Source organism: Dermacentor variabilis, chromosome 3 (assembly GCF_050947875.1).
Source record: "Dermacentor variabilis isolate Ectoservices chromosome 3, ASM5094787v1, whole genome shotgun sequence".
Lineage (NCBI taxonomy): Eukaryota > Metazoa > Arthropoda > Arachnida > Ixodida > Ixodidae > Dermacentor > Dermacentor variabilis.
In genome coordinates this window covers 15,903,918-15,928,764 of record NC_134570.1, presented here as the reverse complement: position 1 = coordinate 15,928,764, position 24,847 = coordinate 15,903,918, and the positions used below count along the sequence as shown (strand labels likewise).

The 24,847-nt window shown below is 45.4% G+C and overlaps 1 protein-coding gene across 3 annotated transcripts in view; it reads right to left on the bottom strand.

Annotated features, from left to right (window-relative positions):
• LOC142575181 (uncharacterized) overlaps positions 1 to 24,847 on the bottom strand; it is a 125,355-nt gene that overhangs the window by 86,468 nt on the left and 14,040 nt on the right. For all 3 annotated transcript variants that reach the window (XM_075684282.1, XM_075684281.1, XM_075684283.1), the window contains exons 3-5: positions 23,728 to 23,806; positions 2,343 to 2,497; positions 1,453 to 1,531 (exon numbers count right to left, since the gene is read on the bottom strand). In XM_075684282.1, the coding sequence (XP_075540397.1) occupies positions 1,453 to 1,531; positions 2,343 to 2,497; positions 23,728 to 23,806 (313 nt within the window). The remainder of the gene's footprint in view (positions 1 to 1,452; positions 1,532 to 2,342; positions 2,498 to 23,727; positions 23,807 to 24,847) is intronic.

Genomic DNA, 24,847 nt, shown 5'->3' with positions numbered 1-24,847 from the left:
TATTAGGATACACTTTCTTTAAGGGTATTTCTTTTTGTTAGGTTTGAGGTGAACGAAAGATTTCAAGTCAGTGAAGCAAATGACCAATTTTTCTAATTAGTATCCTCAACAGCACTGCCACTGATCCCACATACAACGGCTGACTGAAAAGTAACAAGGATTTTTTTACCAGGCAGGAAAGTAGCTAATATAGTGGCACTCATACTGCAATACCATCCCCATCTGTTGGCCAAGCAACAATCTTATGTATAATTTTGCCTGCTCACTGCATTGATTTCTTTTGAGCCTCTTTCTCCCTGTGTATCGATTTTGCGATGGCAGATGTCAGAATGCCTGTATTAAGTTCTGTCCTCTTTTACTGAAGAGCTTGCTCATTTCAAATTTGTACGACAAGGTGAGTCACCAAGTATGTTTACACAGAATGTCGGTTCCTTGATGCACCACGGCAACATTCTCGCCTACACAGGGTTGTGCATGGTGCACTTCCACACTAAAACAGCATGACAACCCTACCTTACCTCACACGCTCCATTTCCCATACCTTGCCCCTTGTCTTATTTCCAAGACAAATGAGAGCTTCAAAGAACACATTTTCATGATTTGGAGGAGATGAAGAAAACAATGAAAGTACTGGGGGTCATCAGTTTGCAAGGGTTGCTGAACAGTTTTGAACAATGGATAAAGTGGTGGGACAAATCCATTGCGTTTGAGACAGTGCACTTCAAATGTGAACATATAATGACAACCAAAAGTGCGGTGTTATGGTGTGCTATTCAGTTTGATGCGATTCAGCTGCATCCAGATTACTTTAAAGTTATTGCCATTTTCTTTTTCATTTTCACAGCAAGTATTGACATTTACAACAGTGAACACTGACAGAAAGCAGATTGGCACACGAAGCACACACAAGTTCATTTTGCTGAAACTAGCATGTGATCATAACAATTATTTCACGTCACCAAAGGTCCCGGGTGCCTCACACATGCCCATGCACATTCAGATGCAAGCATCTAACTGTAACTTTAGTCTACTTAGGCAGTGTCATGAAAGCTCTTAACCGAACTGTCCAGGTTGAATCAAGAATCAGGTACCCGCCGTGGTTTCTGAGTGGCTATGGTGTTGGGCTGCTGAGTACGAGGTCGCGGGATTGAATCCCGGCCATGGCGGCCGCATTTCGATGGAGGCGAAATGTGAAAACACCCACCTACTTAGATTTAGGTGCACGTTGAAAATCCCCAGGTGGTCGAAATTTCCGGAGCCCTCCACTACGGCGTGCCTCATAATTAGAAAGTAGTTTTGACATGTAAAACTCCATAATTTTTTAGGATCAGGACTTTCAAAGGTGTTATTAAGTGTCATAATATTATACTAAAAAGAGTAGAGTATGCAATTAAAGCATAGCCTACACAAGACATCAAAAAGTTTAACAGAGCTCAAAAAAGGGGTTCTCACCGTCCAACTGACGCTTTTAGTAGATTTGGTTTGTGATGAACAAGTCACATCAAATCCATAATGGCCCTCGAAGACACTCCTGCAACAAGGCAACAGAATCCCTTCCTTAAAACAAATTTGAATAGGAATAAAATTAACTTTGGTCCACTTAACCAAGCTTGCATTCAGACAAAAACACATCACCTCAGTACCACATACGCTCATAAAATGACTTTACCACCCCCCTACCATTAATAACTGAACATCAGTATTCTTTCCTACTCAATGACCACACCACCAGACCCGATACTAACTTAATGATGCAAGCATGAAGCTTGGGTCACCCAATGACAATGATGGCAAACATCAAGAAATGCTATAAGACCTGATATCCCATGTGATATCATGCAACGGCATTGCTGAATGACTCGGTACAATCAGGTTGATATACATGCAGGAAAGGAAAATCCCAAACAACTTCACCAGACCTGATGGCCTACATGTGAGGTTTGTGCAAATGAGGCTAGTCCCACAAGCTCCATTTCTGATAAGTTTTACATTATGTAGTCCCCAACACACTAAAATCCACAAATTTATAACCATACCATACCATACCATACCAAGCAAGCAAGCAAGCACAGTTCTTGCTCTTGTGGTACTTAGCTTGGAGTTACTGTTACTGCTACAACACGAGCTACAATGAAACTCAATGCAAATATTACATATAATCTCTGGTTTGGTCTTACAAAATTCACAGTTACGAAAGCACTATGCAGCTATATACTGTTGCACCAGTATAGTTATGCGAGTGCAGTAGATCCATAAGAGTCACTTCTAGAGGTGACCAACATTTTATGACAATCTACCCAGCCATTACAGTTAAAGAAAGCCGATAAAATTGAAGTGCCTACGTTGCAGGCAGTTGTCCGCAGCTTGATGCTTCTGATGGTATAGTACACTTTGGTGGCTCTGCTTGCTGCTGTGGCTGTTCTACCAGCTCCACATTGTCCATCAGTCCTGAATACTGCTCCAGCTGATTGAAAGGGACGACTTTATGCGATGTATCCTACAACCAAAGACACATTATCAGCATGCAGATTCTGGTAATGCAAATTTCATATAGCTTTTCTGAAGATGCATCAGCATTGTGCAAAAACGCTTGTCACTTTCCCATAGTTAATTTCGCTCATCAATGCTTCATCGCTACTTGCTTTGCATGGCTAAGGGCACAGGCAATCACAATTCAGTTAAAATTTACATATCCCCTCTCTGCAACTTCAACATCTTCATCCTTTCTTAAGAGATGGCATACAAACGCAACAATGGAGTGCTTGGTGCATTGTGGAATAAAGCCACAGTGCAGCTAGATGTTTTCAAAATGGAAAAATTGAGCATAGCCGCAGAGAAAATGTACGAAATAAGTTGCACCGCTAAACTGTCACAACGTTTTCAGTAATAGTGCACTGTGATAATATTTAAGGGGAGGACTGTGCGCTTTCAGAATGCTGAACACGCGAAAACATTGCACGTTTACCCCTTGACATGGCCTCAAATTCCTCATAATGATAAGGGCTGTTTTTAAAAAGTGATAATGTGTCTGAAAATAGAGAAGGTATGAATGCCCAACCTTCACAGGCACATCTGCTGTGTGGCAACGTACAACCTCACTGGTCACAGAGGGATCTGAAGGGGTTCATAAGAAGCAAATCATCAGGGATAACATTGCTGGTGGTTCTCTAAAGTGAGTGCCCCTTTACCAGGGTGTCTACCAAGTTGACATTTCTAAATTCCCTGAGTGCCTTTGCGAAATTCCCTGAGTGATGCAGAACTATGTTTTATGTCAAGACGGGCGGGAACCATATCACAAGATGCTGTCACTCTTTAATAAGCATATGAAACAATTTTTTTAAATGAACCGACTTAATCCAATTTGAATACTAAGTAGTGTTTATATCATAAGAAGCCAACAAACACTGACACTATGGACAACATAGAGAAAATTACTTGTGCTTCATAAACGAAATAAAGAAACGATAAATTAATGGAAATTAAAGTGGATGAAAAAACAACAAAAAACAACAACCGAACCCACAACCTTCGCGCAATGTGAAGGTTGTGGGTTCGGTTCCCACCTGCGGCAAGTTGTTTTTTCATCCACTTTAATTTCCATTAATTTTTCGTTTCTTTATTTCATTTATTAAGCACAAGTAATTTCCCCTATGTTGTCCTTGGTGTCAGTGTTTGTTGGCTTCTTATGATATGACTAATAAAAATTGAGCCCCTCGGTTAACCCTCTTTCTTCTCGTTTATTACATAACGAAGGTCTCGAATCCGGCAACATTGACGCCTTCAGGTAGCATATGTGGGTTTATTGACCAGTTGCCTTCACCCAAAAAGATCACGTTCTCGTGACGCCTGCGGCCAAAAGGACGTGCCACGTCCGCCGCCAAGGTCTGTGATGATGATGTGTGGAGTTTTATGGCGCAAGGGCCAGGTGTGGCCAAAGAGCGCCATGTCTGTGGTAATGAGTTTGCGGTGTAATTATGATTGCTATGAAGTTGGTGTGAGGTGGCTGTAAAGAGGCCTTAAAATATACGCTCAAAAGTGCGTAAAATCTGTATGATAAAATTATGGCGATGACGTATGACTTGTACTATGAAAATTTAGATGCATATAAAAATAATGATACGATAGGTAAAATATGTCACGATTATAAGAAATACCAGAGCACTACTGCCTCCTTAGAGCCCTTCAAGCACAAGGGCCTGGAGGCATGTGCTACGCAAAAACAATTATCGCAGTGGCATCCTCTCGAGAGAGGAGGCGCTACGAATTCATGGGACTAATAACATGTAAGACGACATCTCTGAGGAAACCTAGGACTGTGTCTGTGTTAAAAAGCGGTTCTGGGCCGAGGAACATTACTGGATGAAGAGGGATGTGCTGTCTGTAAGCTAAGGAAAAATGTTTCATTCTTTCAGATTCGGCTTCCCGACACTCCAGAAGGACGTGGAGCACGGTCAGCCTCTCCCCGCATCTACCACAGGTTGGAGGTTCACTTCCAGTAAGCAGATAATTATGGGTGCCGAACGTGTGTCCTATTCTGAGACGACAGAATAGGACATCTGTTCGGCGCGATTTTGTAGCAGAGGGCCAGAATCCTAACTGTGGTTTTATCAGGTGGAGCTTATTATTCGTTTCCGCGTCCCACATTCGTTGCCAGTGGTCCCGCAATCTCCTTCGCAAGAAAGGCCTCAGGTCTGTGACAGGCACCGCAGCGGTAGGGTTTACATTTTGCGATGCGATTGACGTGGCCATCTCGTCCGCCAGAACGTTACCCTCAATGCTCCTGTGGCCAGGCACCCAGCATATAATGATACGCTGGTTAGATATGTACGCTTTACACAAGACGGTGTAGAGTTCACAAAGTACAGGATTTTTGTGTGTATAGACTGACATCAAGGCCTTCACGACGCTTAGGGAGTCTGTATAGATCGCTGCTTTTGGAAGTTTTGATTTTCTTATATGCTTCACAGCAGAAAGTAATGCGTAGGCCTCAGCCGTAAATATGCTTGTTTCCGGATGCAGTACGTCGGATTCCGAGAAGGATGGGCCAACGGCTGCATAGGATACCCCGGAATTTGACTTCGAAGCGTCTGTGTAGAACTCTGCACAGGAATGCTTGTGCTGGAGTTCTAGGAAATGCATTCTGATTTCGGCCTCAGGAGCGTGCTTTGTAACTTGAATGAAAGATGTGTCGCATTGTATCAGCTGCCACTCCCAAGGAGGTAGCAGCTTGGCTGGATGCATTAGGCGAAGCTCGGGGAGTGGGACATGTATCTCATCACTAAGCTCCCTCACTCGAAGCGAGAAAGGCTTTCTTACAGAAGGACGATTATTGAATAGTGTAGTGCAGGTCATATCGTTAACAGTGTTAAAACATGGATGTTGATGATTGCAGTGTATTTTTAGGAAATATGTAAGGCTGATGTAAGTTCTCTGTAGATGGAGCGACCATTCATTTGATTCCGCGTATAAGCTTTCAATCGGGCTTGTTCTGAAAGCACCAGTGGCTAAGCGGATACCTAGATGGTGGATAGGATCTAGGATCTTTAGTGCACTCGGAGCGGCAGAGTTATATACGACGGCACCATAGTCCAATCGTGATCGAATTAGGCTCTTATAAACATTCATCAGACACTTCCTGTCGCTACCCCATGTTGAGTGGGATAGAACTTTAAGCAAGTTCATTGTCCTTAGGCATTTTTCTTTAAGATATTTAATGTGCTGTATAAAAGTGAGCTTCGAGTCAAGTATAATACCTAAAAATTTGTGTTCTTTGTTGACAGGTATTTGATGTCCACTCAGTTGAACACAAGGATCTGGAACCAGGCCTCTCTTTCTAGTAAAAAGAACACAAGAGCTTTTGTGGGGGTTGATCTTAAATCCGTTTTCGTCAGCCCACTTGCAAACCTTGTTCAGGCCCTGCTGTACCTGTCTCTCGCATACTGCGAGGTTGCAGGATTTAAAGCCTATTTGTATATCGTCGACGTATACGGAATAAGAAATGGCCGGTGGCAGTGAAGCACGTAGTGTGTTCATCTTAACAATGAAAAGAGTGCAGCTGAGCACACCTCCCTGGGGTACACCAGTTTCCTGCGTAAAAGGACGTGACAGTGCATTACCGACTTTTACTCGGAAGGTACGGTTGGACAAATAGCTATCTATTAGGGCGAGCATATTGCCACGGATGCCCATTCCCGACAAGTCTCTCAAGATTCCGTAGCGCCACGCTGTGTCGTACGCCTTCTCCATATCGAGGAACACGGATAAGAAATATTGCTTATGTAGAAAGGCGTCGCGAATGTTTCCCTCCATGCGCACAAGGTGATCAATTGTAGCCCGCCCTTCCCTGAAGCCACACTGAAAGGGATCAAGCATTTGGTTTAATTCCAGGAAATGTATGAGTCGCCGATTAACCATTTTCTCAAACAGCTTACAAATGCAACTTGTGAGGGCTATCGGGCGGTAACTGGACGCCAACGAAGGATCTTTACCTTGCTTCAGAATGGGAATCACAATCGCTTCTCTCCATGCAAGTGGAAGATATCCAGCAGCCCAAATAGTGTTAAAAAGTGCAAGTAAAGTCAATTGTGTATCAGTGTGTACGTTCTTAATTATGTCGTACATGATTCTGTCAGGTCCTGGTGCAGAGCTCTTGCATGTGATCAAGGCAGCTCTTAGCTCGGCAATGCTAAAGGGACGGTTGTAAGGCTCATTCTCTCGACCTTTTCTTGGTAATGGCTTACGTTCTTCTGTTTCTTTGTGTTTGAGAAAGGATTGTGTGTAATTTGTTGGACTTGACACGCTCTCAAAATATTCCCCAAGTGAGTCGGCCTGGTCTTGCAGTGTATCTCCCTGTGTGTTTACCAGGGGGAGTGAATGTGTTTGCCGCCCTCTAATCCTATTTACTCTGTTCCAGGCTTTGGCCTCATCCCTAAACGAGTTAATACTTGATAAAAACTTGTGCCAGCTTTCTCTTCTGGCCTGTCGGCGGGTTCGCCTGCCTTGGGACTTTATTTTTTTAAAGTTCATAAGATTCTCTGCAGTGGGAGAAGCGCGTAGCAACCCCCACGCCTTGTTCTGATTCTTACGGGCGATCCTACATTCGCTGTTCCACCACGGCACACGTCTTTTGCATGCCAGACCACTCACTTCGGATATGCATTTAGATGTGACATCTATGATGAATGCTGTAAAGAACTCGACTGCAGCATCAATTCCTAACGGAGACAAGTCAGCCCATGAGATACTAGACAGAGATCGAAATTTCTCCCAATCAGCTGTCTCAACCTTCCATCTAGGAGCGTGTGGTGGATATTCATTTTCTTTCGGTGATCTTAGCAGTATAGGGAAGTGGTCGCTGCCGTAAGGGTTGTCGGTAACTTCCCATTCAAGTTCAGGCAGTACAGACGGGGAGACTATGCTTAGGTCTATGGAAGAATAGGTTCTATTTGCAAGAGAGTAATATGTGTGTTCCTTTTTATTCAACAGACAAGCACCAGAAGAAAAGAGGAACTGTTCGAGAAGACGTCCTCGCGCATCTATACGAGGGTCGCCCCACAGGTAGTTATGTGCATTGAAATCGCCAAGAACAACGTAGGGTTCTGGCAATTCATCAATAAAGGACTGAAATTCATGTTTGCTTAGTTTATAATGTGGGGGTATATAAAGTGAGCAAATAGTGATAAGCTTGTTTAGCAGAATGACTCGAACCGCCACTGCCTCAAGGGCCGTTCGTAGCTGCAAACGTTGACAGGCTATGCTTTTTTGAATTATAATTGCAACACCGCCCGATGATGCGAGAGCATCATCGCGATCTTTGCGAATAGTAACGTGTTGTCGAAGAAAATTTGTGTGTTTTGGTTTTAAGTGTGTTTCCTGTAAACACAGCACTTTCGGATTGTGTTTATGGATAAGTTCTTGCACGTCATCGAGATTCCTAACAAGACCTCTGACATTCCATTGAATGATTTGTGTATCCATATTTAAAGAAAAATTTGTGCTGTGTTTACGGAAATTGAGGTGATGCCGCTTAGGTTACAGAGCTCTTTCGAGGCCCTGTAACGGGGGTTCTGCCCTTTCTGGAGCGTTCGAGGGAGCCTCGCCGCTCCTTAGGCGCTTGGTGCGCCTTGAGAATAGGTGTAGTGTCCATTGCCTCTTGTGAGGCGCCGGACACCTGCTCTTGCGAGCGAGAAGTTTCCTGAGAGGGTCCCGCCTTGGAGGGCAAGACCCCTGCGCCCACCAGCCCGGAGGTCGATGGGGCACCCTGCGGGATTTGGCTGCGCCGGCTGTTGCCAGCGCTGGGAGGGGCCGGGGATGTTGGCGCAGCCTCGGCTGTGCCCACCTTCGGGGTCGATGGTCCCCTCTGCTGTGTTGACGGAGCAGCGCTAGCTGCAACCGCCGCGGGGGCAGATGGCGTAGCTGCCGACTCACTGCCTGTGGGTCGGACAGCCGCCGGAGGCCTTTGTGACGCTGCCCCCTTACGCGCCACATCGGCAAAGCTGCTCTTAGACAGGTATGACACCCGCCTCCGTGCCTCTTTGAAAGTGATATTTTCTTTTACTTTTATGGTCACAATTTCTTTTTCTTTTTTCCAGGACGGGCAGGCGCGCGAGTATGCGGCATGCTCGCCATCACAGTTGACACAGTGTGGGGTGTTCTGGCACGTTTCGGAGGAGTGTTCATTGTCACTGCACTTGGCACAAGTCAGCCGGCCTCGACAGTTCTGTGAACTGTGGCCGAAACGTTGGCACTTAAAGCATCTGAGAGGATTGGGAACGTATGGTCGAACACGAAGTTTGATATAACCAGCCTCGATGGACTCGGGAAGGACACTAGAGCCGAAAGTGAGTATCAGGTGTTTCGTCTTGATCTCTTTTCCATCTCGCCTCATCTTAATTCGTTTAACATTTATAACATTCTGGTCACTGAAGCCCTCCAAGAGTTCAGCCTCAGTGAGCTCCATCAAGTCATCGTCAGAGACAACACCACGGGTGGTGTTCATCGTGCGGTGCGGGGTTATAATTATCTGGGTTTCCCCAAATGACAATAGTGTTGACAATTTTTCATATTGTTTTTGATCGCGGAGCTCCAAGAGGAGATCCCCGCTTGCCATCCTCGACGCCTTATATCCAGGACCAAAGGCTTCAGTCAATGACTTCGAAACAAGGAAGGGTGAGATAGTTCTTACTGGTTTATCTGGTTTTGCAGAATGGATAACATGGAAACGCGGGAACGATTCTTTTTGGCAGCCAAAAAATTGAAAGACTTCATCGGTGCGCCCTCTTTTCTGAGGGCGATCAGGTAGTGAAGGGAAGGAAGTAGCCATGTGCGGACGTGTAGTTTTCGGCAGCAACGCCAGCCACCCACCATGGAGTCCAACAAGGGGACGCTGCAGGGCCTGAAAAACAGGGCCTGCAAACGCCAGCTGTACGTTGCCACTATAACCCAATATGACATAACCAAGGTTAGCTACTCACACAAGGTTAACCCTTGCTGCCAGGAAGGTCGGAAGTAATAAAGAAATGAGAAGGAGACAGGAAAGGCGGAAAGTAAGGGAAAGACGAAGGTAATAGGGAGAGAGAGACAGGAAAAGGCAACTACCGATTTCCCCCGGGTGGGTCAGTCCGGGGGTGCCGTCTACGTGAAGCAGAGGCCAAAGAGGTGTGTTGCCTCCGCCGGGGGGCCTTAAAGGTCCAAACACCCGGCATCGGCTCAACCCCCAGGATCCCCCTTTCCCCGGACACGGCTAAGCCGCGCACGGCTACACGCGGGAGGGTCCAACCCTCGTGTGCTCGGGTACGTGGTGTCGCAACACACCAAACGCCTGCTTGCGCAGACGCCCCTGCGGGGCCGCCAAGGTCTGTGAGTGGTGGCGCCGGCTAACACTCCCAGGGTTGTACTAGGGCACATAAATACCCAAGAAAGCGGATGGGAAAACAGCGCCACGGTAGCTCAATTGGCAGAGCATCGCACGCGAAATGTGAAGGCTGTGGGTTCGGTTACCACCTGCGGCAAGTTGCTTTTTCATCCACTTTAATTTCCATTAATTTATCTTTTCTTTATTTCATTTATTAAGCACAAGTAATTTCCCCTATGTTGTCCTTGGTGTCAGTGTTTGTTGGCTTCTTATGATACGACTAATAAAAATCGAGCCGCTCGGTTAACCCTCTTTCTTCAAGTAGTGTTTATGTTATTCAAAAAAGGAATAGAAGGTAGGGGTTAGTAAAATGCACAGCAAATAAGATATCTTCGAAAGAAATTGCAAATCGAGTCAGACTTTCTCAAATACAAATAAAAAGGAGATGCATAGAGAAGCAAATATTTTCGAATATGAGCTATTTATACCAACTGATAGCACGCTCAGTGGTATGAGGCCCGAATTTTGTCACAATTCAGAGTCTCTCTCAACAGCTCGTAAGTCAACCTCAACTGTCCTGACATACTTTCAGCCAGCACATGACGCCTCAGTGTTGTGTTTCACTGCTTTAAAGAATTTATTTTGGTTTGTAGGAGGGACATCTGCATCTCGGCATCAGCCAAGAGTGTTTTTTGAGCTCAGGCTCTTTCAAAGAAGCGCTCGCATACTTCATTCCCCGTTCATTCCTCAATGCATCGATCCTTTCTCTTCTCATGCTCCTTTTGTCGCGCGTTCGCACTACGGACAATTTGAAGCATACTCATGGTCAGCTTACAGTCAACGTCCAATTTTTCGAACCCCCTAGGGGCCACGAAAACTTCCGAAAAATCAGGCAGTCCGACAAAATAAATGCATGTCTTTTACTATTCTTAAGGGCTCAAATCGACACAGGCACGTCTGGAAAAGCTCGGAATGCCTGTCAGTACACTTATTAGGCATAGCGGTGCTCCTACTGTGACAGGAGAGGGCGGGTGCACGCGTGTAAAGTTAAGGAATACATACTGTGTCCCGTGACAATTGCCCCTTCCTACATTTGTTAAGCTTCACTGCAATACTTTTGCGAATGCTTCACCGCGCCACACCACTGAACTGAGGCGAAACTAACTTCCTGGAACCAGCATCATGGAACGCGTGGTGCTTTCCGAGCTTCGAAGCCAAAATTATTGCTGACAGCGGGGAAATGAAGAAACACGGCATCGAATGGCAAGAAGCTTAATGGCGAACTTCGAAGCAGCTAGGCGTAGCGTTGCCGCAGTGTTGGCTACGGCTGCCAGCGGGTCTGCGTGCGATAGCGCCGGTTCGAGGGGGTGAGGTAATCAAAATGGCAGCGGTGGTGGCTTTGATTTATGCCGTTTCGGACCTGCAGTCATGCAGAACGTCCGGAAAATCGGACGGCAAGGAGTTCTTGCGCCCGAAATTTCAGACGTTCTGATACATTGACTCTATGGGTACGTGGTGGTGCCGCGAAGCCGTCCAAATTATCGGGAATCCGGAAAGTCGGTCGTTGACTCTACACTGGCAACTCCTCCAGCCGACGACAGGGCGTCAAAGACGATTCGTTACGATTCCTGTCTGTTACTTGAGCCAGCATTACAGTGACTTTCGACCCTTTCAATAAAATTACAGCTAATTTTCCCTTATAGAGGCACAAATTCCCTGAGTTTTCCCTGAGTTTTTCCAGACTGCTAAAAATCCCCGAGAATTCCCGGTTTTCCTGGTTGGTACACACCCTGTTTACACTATGCTAGTAGGAAAGACAATACAAAAGACAGCGATGAACAATGGGCAAGCTTTCTCAACTTCACTTCCAAAAAACTGATGGAAAAATGCTTGACTGAAGAGATTCGTGACACGAGTCACTTTTCATACTGTGCAAAGTGTAATTGTGAAATTAAATGGAATATCAAGTAGATATATACTAACTCTGCCTCAGAAACACGGACCATTAAATAGAAAGTTTGCAAGTAAGAACCACCTTGGAACATACTGGTAAAATTTGTAGCCTGTATTGAAAGTATTTAACTGACAAATACTCTTAGAAATACTTGAAGTGGACAGCGCAACTTGTTAAAGAGATACTAAAGGCAAATATTATGTGAACATGGACTGTTAAGTTATCATTCCAGAAATTCTGCAGTGCATGTTTCGTGCCAAGAAAACACTTAGCTTAAAAAATACAGTCACGTCAGAAGAGTCTACATTCCTCCGGCCCAATTCACATGACACGCCACAAGCAAGGAGGTGTGGCGTTGCATTTGCCATCACCACCCTTTACAGCTGTTAGAAAAGGGTGCGCGACAGCCGGCGCTGCAGTTTATTATGTAAAATGCGACAGCATGGTCAGAAATCAAGTGAATCGAAAGCATCCCAAGACATCACATAGATGTGGCATTTTCTGCTGCTTGCAGAAATTTTGCTTTTCCCCCGGAAGTCGACGCGGCAGCCCCGTTACCACGTGATTGCATAACAATATGACAGTAACCAGTGTGCCTGCTTTCATCCGAATTTGCTCTTGCTACTTGCCACCCCCCATGACAGCAAGGAATAAATAGTAAAATGAGCTTTAGCTTCATCTCATATCATAGAGTACAAAGTAGCCAAGATTGCATGCGCACAATTGCAGAGGCACTGGAGTCATGAAAACGCTTTGGTTTCTAGCTACCAGATGGCGCCACAGCATTTACTGCTGGCAGCATGAAATGCATTTTTACTGGCAATGATTGCATATTAAAACTAGATTTAATACTCTTCAGTGAAATCGGTGACCTCGCGGCACATTTGATATTTTCTTTATGGTCGTACGATTGTAAGTAATCAGACAACAAAAAAAGATTGTCGCTACATTTTTTCAAGATGTCGTGACAAAGGCTGTCTGTCACGTCGCTTGAATATTGTGTGCCTGTGCTTGATTGACTATTTAGAATGAACATTGTGAGTCAGCAAAACAAGCACAGCAGCATGTGATACCGAAACCACTAAAATATGAGAGTGTGGGCAGCACGAGGCTGAGCAATAACTAAAGCATTTGACCACCTGTCGCATCATTGTTAGGGGTGACATCAATGAATACCTTTTTCTAAAGATCGAATAGAAATGGACAGGTACCATTTTTGTTTGTCTTACATGCAATGAAATTTCCATATTTACTCGAATTTAGGACGACCCCTACAAGCTGGACTGACCTATAGTCGGATACAACTTGTGGGGATGCGTGACTCTCACGCCTCCCCTGAGATCTAGTTTTCCCGCAGGGCGGCTTCGCCCGCCGCGTGGCCTGGCGCCCGCGGCGGTTGGAGTGGTACAAGCGCGGTGCGAGAGATGGCGCGAGCGTCGCGCCGCTGCGGGGTTACTTGGGCGCCGGGAGACAAGGCGCTCGGGCTGTTGGGTTCGAGACAGCAAGCGGGACGGTCGTGCCGCACGTGCAGCGACCCTCCTGCCCGGCGGGTCGGCGCACGGCGGGGACGTCTCCCGCGTGCGCGCCGACCCATGCTTCTGCGAGACCGCCTCGCGTGGCCGCCCTCGAACGCGCCACGATTCGCGTGACCATACACGCGAACGACCAGGCCTTGGGATCCAGCATGGGGCGAACATATTCGCTCGCTTCCGGTCGCGGTGAGTCAGACTTCTAGATTTGTCGCGCGCCCATCGGCATGTTTTGTGGATAGCAACTCGGCTAGCAGGCACTGATCTATGAAAGGTGCAATAAATGCCCTTGTGATTGTTTGCACTACTGTGTTGTCGTTCCTTTGTTCCAAGAGTACGGGTGTGAGAGACCCCACAAACTTTAGATAAAAGGGGAGGCCCCGCCCAGATGACCAAAGCGCGACAGCCGATTGCCTCCGCGACTAAAATAGTCCCACTCAAAAAATCGTGCTCCTGAAACGCGTAATTCTCGGTATATATAAAGACTTTTGTATTTTGATGACTGGTTTATAGAGCTCGAATGTGCTACAACACATGCCGGATAGCGACAGAAAAATAACCCCGTGCCTTCTACAACGCTTCCCGTTGTCTGCTCTTTAGCTTCATTGCAAGTGGCAAAAGTAGAAAGAGCAGCTCTGTAAGGCTTTTGCGCTTGTTTAAATGTACACGGCGTATCTACTACTCGTTTTCCAAGCTTAAAATGAATCAGTTGCTATTGAAAAAGTACTTATATAAAACAATGCATTTATCGCAACCATTACAAACCTGGGGTGAGAATACGGTCGAGGCCGGAAGGTACAAAAATGCTTCATTCATCGTTTTAAGTAAATACTCTTGGTTTCAAATAGCATAAAGTTTATATTTTTTGGTTTTGTGTTTTCACAATTTCACAGCACGCATTCTACAGCTGCGCATGCAGTGATCACTGGTAGACAGCAATCAATCGACGGTGCTACACAACGCTCGAACACCGTCACTAGACGCTCGGCTATCTGACTGCTGACAATGATCGTTCACGCTAAGTTGACGGCGACAAATCTTTGCGTTGAAGGCTTTTTCTGCAAATATTTTCTGTTGAGACACTCATAGGTTTGTTTCATGCGCGCACACTTTTACGATTTCTCCTGAGAATGGTTTTGCTCCATCCCTTCACCCCGTCCGACGAAAAACGCAGCGACACAGTACGCGAACACACCCGCCGCTAACAGCAGGCACCAGTCTTTGGAAAAGTTTTCTCGTCGTAACGTCACTCAGGAGTGAAATAAAACAACATGGAAGAAACACGCAGGATGTGTGTTCGTAGCGGTCGCCGCGGGATCCTGTTTTCAGGCAAAGCATAGCGCAGCGCCAGCGATGCTCGCTGCAATGTTCCTTCACCGGATCACGGCTCAGAAAAATGCACGCGGCACAAATGCCGCATCGCAAGCTCATAGTAACGTTTCCGTCATGATAGACCATCACAAACAGTACTGGAATTCGCTCTGACGAGGAACTGAAGCACACAGCTGACGCGACCTTGCCCAGTTCGAAGCGCGGGCGGCCATCTGGCTGATGACGTTAGTCCAGAGTGCGTGCCCACTGGTGGGTGCTCGTGTGCCTCCGCCTCGGAGGAGTAAACGCCCCCTTTTTCCTAAAGTTGTATCCAACTATAGATACAAAAATAATTCAAATATAGGTCGACTCATATCTTTTTAGAAAAAGAAGTTTAAACACGACATACCTTTATTTACCGCAAGCTATGCTACAAAACCTGGCTAGCCAGTGCCACAAGCTGCACTGTCATAGAATGCCTCGCAGGTGCCCTTAGCACTATAAATGATATCAGCCTTGATTCCATCGAGTGCGAGGGATTTGCACCATTTCTTAAAGCTAGTATGGATAATTTTCAGACTGACTTTACTGCAGCTGCGATAAGGGAACTCCACTAGCTCCGTATGTTTACTACATTTGTTCATGAATATAGATAGAGGTTCTTTAGTCACAAATACAAGTCGATCGCTCATTTTTCGGGTACCATTTTCGAAGAAAAGGAAGAAGCTGACCTATATTCAAATAAATACAGCATTTAAAAAAAAAATATCAGTAGTTTATTACTAGTGACACAAACACAGTGAGGAGGTACTAGAATGTCCCGGTAGCAGGGTGTTGGAACGAAATGTTTTTTCGTTCTGGTTGTAGTTTCATTCCACTAAAAACATTCTGTTCCAGTTCTGCTTCGGAATGAAAAAAAAAAAAGAGAGAGAGAGACAGAGAGAGAGAGATCTGTAATGATTCATAACATTTTGGTTCGCAGGCAAAAATTTTTGAAGCAAGGTAATGATAAAAACATAGTACAGTAAAACCTTGTTAAACCGTACCCGCTTAAACAGTAGTTTCGTTTTAAAAGTAGTAAAGTCAAATCCCCGACTCAGCGGCCATTGAACATAATGTGTTTTGTATCCGCATAAACCGTACCAGCTTACTGCGTACGCATCGGTTAAAACGTAGCGTTTGAACTTTTCGTCGCGCAAACACGGCGCTGCGCCGTCTCCGTCGGGCGGCCCGGCAGAACAACACACCTCAGAGATCGGAACAACGGCCTCCAAGCGCCCTGTGCGTTTGCGCGTGAAGCCACATCAACATCAACATCATTTCGACGCGGTGCCAGAGAGCGTTATGGCGTCATGCAAGCGAGGACTCGCGTCGTTCCGAAGCTTGGATAAAAAAGACGCCGGGTGCTCAGCATAGAAGAAAAATTAGACATCGTCCGTGCTATCAAACGTGACACGAAGAAGTCGGCACTGACACGCAACAGGGATCTGCTGTTGACTACAGTGTGTGGCATTTGGAATGCGAAGAAGTTGCTCGGCAGCGCTGCTGCGACCGCGAAGATATGTCGGCTACGAGGTTCGACTTTTCGCCATCGTTGCCTCTGTTGTTGCCGAAGTGTCGACTAGCGACAGTGACGAGGACGACACGGAAAGCGATAGCACGGGCGATTCAGGCCCGACAGTGGCATAAGCTGCGCGTTGCGTCAGCCTCATGAATGCAATCGTTGCGACGACAATAGGGGCGCGATAACGTAACTCTATTCCAAATGAAAATTATTCCAAACTCCGGCACCCGTAATGAAAAAGGCGCCCCCGGGACTTCTGCAGCACTACTGCGCACGTGCACGGTGAATACATAACGCCAACGAGGAATCTGCCATGCGAGTGTTTGCCAAGAAGAGGGGGCAGGCTGAAAAGCTGGCACGCAGCTTCAGTAAGTTTGAAGCCGCTGTCGTCGGCGTGCTAGGCCGCCGCTGCATCAAACAAAAATAACGCTTTTGTCGCGCGAAGTGAATAAATACTGCATGCTTTTTCCCCTTTCATCGCACTCTCTCCGAGTTCCGTTTTCGACAGGTAAGTGGGCGATCTCATGCTATTCGGTTAAACAGTACTACCGTTTTGTATGTACCTTTCCCGAGCTCCGGCCAACTACGGTTTAACGAGGTTTCACTGTATGTAGTTTTCTCAATAAGCGAATTATGACTTCTGAGATCATGCTCATTGCCTTGAGTCAAGGCACTGAGCATGATCTCAGAGCAACACGTCCTCAAGTGTACTCACTGAAATGTGATACTGCTGTTCCGATAAAACGGGTCCAAAAATTCCATGTGCATTATAATCGAGTACGGCCCTAAATCTGCGTTACCATATTGCCATCGGCATTTCAACACGGCTGCCTCATATGCGCTTCGAGACTAGCTGCCGTAGCTTCCTCTATGTGTTGTAGTATGTGTGCTAAGGTTAGTGCACTGTCCCGTCTTCCCAGTCTTCCCGTTTTGTGCATTTGCTCTATCAGCATGGAAGTGCTGACTGCGAAGACATGCTGATTTCATCACGAAGTTGCAATTAAAAGGAAAGTGATCACGTGTGTGGAGACGGACAGAAATAGGGTCGCATCATAGGCATTCAGAGTTCCCGGAACTTGCGTGCAGGACTGGCGTAAACAGGAGAGGTGTTCTACTCCGGCGGCTGCTGCGTACGGCGCAGCCATGCGCCCTTATCTTGAACACGATCTACAATGGAGACAAACTCTATGCGAAGCGCACCGCGCTTTGTTCTCGTCGCTTAGTTTACGTTGAAGCGAGAGGCCAGACAAAGGTAAATTTGCTTGCTCTGGCTACTGCACTTCCTTGCTCCAGCGTTTTGATAGAGTCATGTTTGCTTGTGCATGCGTGACACCATGCCTGTTAATTTAATTAGTAAGCAAATGTTTAAGAGTTTATATGACTGATAAAACTACTATCTTGACTTTTCGTATACAGTCGCCGACCGTTTATTCGGACTTCATGAGAACCGCGGTAACGTCTGAATATTCAAAGAGGTGTCCGAAAAAACAGATTTAGAAAAAGAACAAAAGAAAAGAAATCCTTCATTTCCACGCACTTATATTCGGGCTCGGCAGTGGGCTGGCTTAAGAAAACGTGAATGCACCGTTGCAGATCAGTCCGAATCTCGGAGAGCGTCGTGTGGTCACTATAGGTAGCTGAAAGCACAGTCACTGCTTGTACAAGCTCCGCACGCGAAGGGAGCGACGCACATGGTGCGTCATCTTCCGACTTGGAGTCGTCAAACGGTCGGCCAGCAAAAACTTGCAATTATCTAGTCGTCGTCGAGTTCTGCGCATGTCAGTGCAGCACTGTCAGCATCTGTGAAACTGCCAAATGAGACAGTGTCCGGAATCGCAATGCCACCACTGCACAGGTCTCGAAGAACATTTTCAGCATCAGTAGGAAGCACATCGGAAGGCGACAGATCCTGGGTCTCCACAGCACCTGCTGGCCGGCATTCCCCAGCACAGTCTGTGCGGGCACTGTCGGTGAAATTAGACACTTGATGCGATGTTTCCGTACGCCGCGTCCGATCACTGCAACCTCGACCCACCACACAAAGCAAACATTACCGCGCCATCAGGCCAACACCAGTCACACAAACTAAAGACGTGGCCTACTCGCAGCATCATGCATGAAGAAAGAAACAAATCAGCTGCTGGATTGCCTTGACATGGCTTACTACACCGAGACTGGAACTGCTGTAGCCACTCGTAGCCACTCTACCGAACCAGGCAGAAAGGATGATTATGAGCGGGGATTTGCAGTAGCGTCACCTTATGGGGCAGCGAGGAGGCTCTGTTCAAAACAAAAATGGCGTTCAGCAAGTCGAACCATGCACCAGTCAGAGTCGGTGGGGGCAAGTGCCATCAATCGAGCTGGCTCAAGGAGTGTCCGAAAAATCAAATGAGAGGTTGCAAGGTGTCCAAACTTTCGGGAGTTGTTATACATTATGGTCATGGGAAGAATGGCGATGTCGCAATGCAGTCCAGATAATCGAGCGTGTTCTAATTTTTGGAGTCTGAAAAATCAGTCGGCGACTGCAGCTATCTATCTACTGATTTGCTATTGCAATCAATGTTTCGGCTTTTGGAAAAAACTACGACTTTATTTATCGCAACGTTAGTGCATTGGGAGTAAATCTTTGTTTTTCCAAATGAGAAAAAGTTGTATTTCTGTATGAAAAAATGAGATGCGCGGTACTGTAAAGGACTTTTCTATTTTTAGGTGACGGCAAACGGGTGCGCGTTACAATGAAGGCGCTTATTTTTTTCTTCTCTTTTATTCGATCCCGGAAAACAGCTGCATGTTACAATCGAGGGCGCGTTAGAGAGTAAATATGATAAACTAAAAATATCATTTCTTTTTTGTTCCCTTTTTCTCTTTTGTTCCATTCCAATACACTGCCTGGTAGAGACTCAGATTGTGCCCTACATTTATCTTATTTCCCACTTACTAAAGCTCTGTTGTCTATAATATTGACACCTTTGACATTAGTCGAGTTTTAATCTTTGACTTTGACCTAACTTAATATTTGCCTTTAGTGTCCCGTTAATTATGAATGCTGAGCTTCAATCACAAGCTCATCGTAGAATTCTATCCAGTTTGAAATTTATATACGAGTTGTATCATGGTCACCTGAAAATAAATAGCTTTGTACCTCCTGGACCTCACGAGGCATCCACTCTGCATGGGTTACAGTGAAATGGTCAAGCAAACACAAGTGACACTAATGCTTAAAAGTTCCGCATTTTTTAGTATAACCTGCACCTCCAATTACAACAACCAGCGAAAAAAAAAAAAAGTCTGCACATGTAACCTGTAAAAATAACTGCATACAACAACGCTTAAATCATTGCAAAAGCAGTCTCCGTTCGCGGATGCACAACTTGTCCACATAGTATCTTTGGTCAGCAGCTCTGTTCCCCACCTCTTCAGCGATGCTGATAAAGCTGGATTCACACAACGGATATGATCGCAGATGAATCAGTCACGTGACATGTAACGTGAATTGGACCACTTCGCAGCTGGCTTCCACATGACAGAGCATGACAGCGCAGATGGAACAGCCTTCACATGGTCAATGAATGGTGATGGAGCAAACATGACCAAACGAAAATCCGAACAGTGATTTCACTCTCCACCGTATGACGAAGCGCTTCGCATGGACCAAAGGAGCACTGCGGGAACAAGTGATGAGAAAGTTTGCCGGCGTCATGTGCACTATTCACCAACTACTAAACGCTAAATGGAGATTCACCTTAAAGAAAAGGAGAATCGGCGACCATGATGTAGGAAAGGAAGGAGCTTTAACACACAGGGGTGGGGAGAGGGTGCAACTGCGAGGGTGCAACTGTGCAACTGCACCCTGCCGAGAGCTGGCGGACGCATTGTTTTGCCGACCAGAGCTGCTGCAAGTGCACCAGTGACGTCACACTCGCTGGCGCTGTGTGACGTACCCAAGGAGAGGTCTATTAAAACCAGTTTTGTGTTGCTATACTGCTATATTATAGAGATTATATTACATATAGACTGCTATATTATATACTTAACATGCAACTGAGTGTATTCAGTGCGTCTACCAAGTTGACATTTCCAAATTCCCTGAGTTTTCCAGGTTTTCCCTGAGCACCTTTGCAAAATTCCCTGAACAAGCCAGAACTTTGTTTTATGTCAAGACAGGCTGACACCATGTTGCCCGATGTTGTCACTCTCTCGTAAGCATGTTGAAAAAAAAATTACTTAATCCAGTTCGAATAGTAAGGAGTAATACCTATATTATTAAAAAAACAAAAAACAAAAGGGAGGTGTTAGCAAAATGCACAGCGAAAAAAATGGTAAAACACATTCTAAATTGAGTCGAACATCTTCAAATACAAATGAAAAGGAAATGCATGAATAAGTAAATATTTTTGAATATGAGCCATTTCTATCAACTGATAGCAAGCTCATCGGTATGAGGCCTGAACGTTGTCATAACTAAGATTCTCTCTCAGCAGCTGGGAAGTCAACCTCAACTGTCCTGACATACTCTCAGCCCATACACAACATCTCAGTGTTGGGTGCACTGCTTTAAAGAGTTTATTTTGGTAAGGATGAGGGACACCTGCATCTCGGCGTCAGCCAACACTTTGTTTTTTGAGCTCAAGCTTCTTCAAAGAGGTGGCGGCACGCTTCCTTTCCCGTTAATTCCTCAGTGCGCCGGTCCTTTCTGTTCTCATCCTCCTTCTGCCATGCATTCACACCATGGATCATTTGAAGCATCCCCTTGGTCAGTTGTACAGTCAACATCCAATTTTTCGGACTCCCTAGGGGCCGCAAAAACATCAGAAAAATCGGGCAGTCCGAAAAAAATGAATGCATCTCTTTAACTGCCCTTAAGGGCTAAAATTGCCACAGGCACGTCCAAAAAAGCTCTTAAGGCCTGCCAGTACACTTATTAGGCATATCGGTGCTCATACTGTGACAGGAGAAGGGGTGCACGCGTGTATAATTAAAGTGACACTAAAGCAAAACAATAAATCAGTTTAGACTAATGAAGCATTGCTTGAGAACCCTGCAGGCAGTCATTTAAAAAAAATAGTTTGTTTATTAGATGAGAAAATGAAAGTTCAAGTATCAGTACTTGAATTTCGCTCCGAAACCCCAGCGCCGGTACGTCAGTGTGACGTCAGGGATTCCAAAGTATATTTTGACATTTGGGCCGCGTTGGCTGAATAAAGGTTCCCGAAACTTGCCATGTTTAATATTTGGTTCCTTTAGAACATAATGTAGTCAATCTGTACCGCTATATATAATTAGTAGGCCCTAGAAGATGCCATCAAAATCCAAGGCGTCACAGCCCCCAGGTGCGGGAACTTAAGTAGGCGTTGCCACCCATATTTCGTTCTTGCACTTTTTCTAGCTTACCAAACGTCTTATATCGTTGTAAGAATGGTGTTGTAGAACAGTAATTTACTGATGCAGAAGAAATCATTTTTCACTTTAGTGTCCCTTTATAGAATACATACTGTGTCCTGTGACAATTGCCCCTTCCCACGCTTGTTATGCTTCACCGCGTAACACTGCTGTAATGAGGCGAAGCTAACTTTCGGAAACTGGAATTACGCAATGCGCTGCGCTCTGCGAGCTTCGAAGACAATCGCGAGGATTACAAAAGCAGAGTCAGTGCCAGTGCTGACAGCGGCGAATTCTTTCAATGAAAAACACGGCACCGCATGGCAAGATGCATAACAGCGAACGCAGAAGCAGCTAAGCCTAACATTGCCGCGGTGGTGGCTACGGCTGCCAGAGGATCTGCGTGCGAGAGTGCCGGTTCGAGGTAGCGAGATAATCAAAATGGCGGGGGTGGTGGCTTTGATTAATGCCATTTCAGACCTGCAGTCAGGGGAATATATATTGACTATATGGAGCATGTGGTGGTGCTTCAAAGCCGTGCGAATTATCGGGCATGTCCGAAAAATCGGGCGTCTGGAAAATCAGCCGTTAACTACTCTGGCAATAGAGAGTTTTGGCAGTGCCAAGTTACCATACGGTAAGTGCGGCAATACCGTACCCGTCGAGGCCTGCGCATGCGCACACTTAAGCGTACGGAAAGACTTTCCGTACAGCATACTGGACGGTAAGGAGTCAGTAAGGCTCGGCTCGCACGCTTTTGCTAGCCGTGTCGCTGCTAGCCAAAACAGTGAGAAACTGGTGTCGGCCGCAGAGTCCACGTTGTGCATGGCCACGCCTCGTGTGCATTTTTTCACCATGATAGAACCAAGGCAAGCGTTCACTTCAATTCACCTTCTGCGGCGAGACGAAGTGGCAGAAAATATGACAGCCCATCTAACTGGAAGGTAAATTTCGGCTTAACTGAACCTGTGGCCGTACGTACGCTTCTTAACAGGCGATTCATGTACTCTGGTTTATAAGAAATATTAAAAGAAGAGAAAATCATCCGAAAGCAAAACAGATAATAAAAAGTGGCATAAAAAAATAACACTTCAGGTAGGTGGCGCTATCAAGTGATGCGGAGTTTACTTAGAGGGGACGCAGAGTTTTTATTGTTGTGACTAACTATATCCTAATTATTTGCTGTTGTAAAGTGTCGGCAGCGGTGCAGTTTACAGCAAACAAACCCTTTTTTATGTATTGATTAGATAAGAACACCTATGTAACAAAAAAAGGTTTCACATGTTGCAAGACAGTGTCACAAGATGTCGCTACCGGCCTTGTGAGTGTAATTGAGGGGCTTTATGTGAGTGGCGTCTAGGTTTGCCCTAGCCGGGCACTTCTGTAAAAAATAATTCGTGTATGGACAAGCTAAAGCTTTCTGATATTTGCCAAAATTAATATTTCGCGCTCAGCACATAGTTATTGTGTTCTGCAAAGTCCCAATGTTAGCCGCTATCATCATGATCACATTACCGTATGCATCGAGCGGCACACGCAGCTAAAACATCTTCGGTCATCGCCGTATGTTAGTACGGAATGGTAATACAGTACCATATACCGCACTTACCGTACCATAATACGGCACTGCTAAAACTCTCTAATACCTCGTGCCAATGCCGCGGCGTCAATGACGATTCGTTGCGATTCCCCTGTTACTGGGGCCAGCATTAACACGACTTTCATTCCCTTTCAATAAAGTTCCAGCTAACTTTCCCTGATAGAAGCACAATTTCACTGAGTTTTCCCTGAGTACCTCCAGACAATTCAAATTCCCTGAGAATTCCCGGTTTTCCCGGTTGGTAGACACCCTGGTATTTTTTGTTTACTTCCTTGCTTCTACCTGGGCCTGGCTAGGGCCTGCAATATGTGCAAAATAAAAGGATAACGCATCACTTCTGATTTATCACACACTGGCGATGGTATGTATGCTCAGTTTTATGACAACTTGGCTAGAATGCAAGTGTCAGCCTCATCATTACTCTATTCTTCGTCTATGTCCATTGTAGTACTGCAAATCTTTGATCCGTGAAAGTGATTTCTTGACCCAAACAGGCAACCTAATAAACTGTTCACAATGTGAACCAAAGGCACCTACCATCATGTCCATATCATCAATGTCAAGAGGAGTGATCTGGTAGTGGTCAACCTCAAGACGGCCAGCGTCACCAGGAGAACTGTACAAGGGCATCAAACACACATCGTCTCAGTGACACAGGAAATTTTTTGGCATTCCCACTTGATTATGGTTTTAAAGCATGACGGGTACATTTTCTTTAAACTCTATTCGCTACTCATTTTTAAACTCTAAATGCTATTTTCATTAAAGTGGTAACGTTTAAATGCTGTGCATATTTCTCCTTTACTGCTAATTAATTCCTCTATAATTGCTGCCATTTGTTAGCATCACCTGACCACATAACAGCCAGACTATGTTCAGTGAAAGTCAAACTTAATTTCTACATCTCCTGGGCAGCAGCTTGTCTGAATTCAGAGGTTACAAAATGTACTCTGCTGTTATTTTGTCTATTTTTTTCAGTCATCGAACTGCTCTCCTTTTCACAAGAAATGGAAACTGGGCAAGGTATTTCCATTCCCCAAACAAGCTGACTCTGTCACCCACCAACTACTACTTATCTTATTAACAAGCCTTCCCAGCAAAACCTTGGAAGCATGTATTACATTTCGCAGAGTTCCTGTAGAATAATTCGTTTTTAAATGTCAGCATGGTTTCTAGAACCATCGTAAAAAAATGCAGCTTTTGACATTTGAACTCTTTACAAATGCTGATTTGCAGATTGAAACTGGTTCCATATTCTCAAATCTTGCAAAAGCCTATGATTATGTCTCTAACAATTTTTTCATGGCAATAAACTTAACAATGACCAAGAATCATTCTTTCAAGTCGAAAGCTTTCTACCACATTTTTAATATGGCTTGCCTAAGTGAATCTCTTTCTCACCAACAGACAGCATATGACTTCATACTCTGCCACAAAATAACTGATTTCGCTGATTCCGCCCACCAAGCTGCAGCACGACCTTGACCATAGGCCGTCTCTGAATGGTGCTAAAGTAATATAGGTAGCTCAATACAGAACAAATGTAAAGCTATCAGAGTATATTTCTCAAGTAATGGTACTGACATATTCTATAATGAGTAAAGTGCTACAGCACCCAAGTGTACAAATTACGAGTAATTTCCTGTGGCATGTGTAC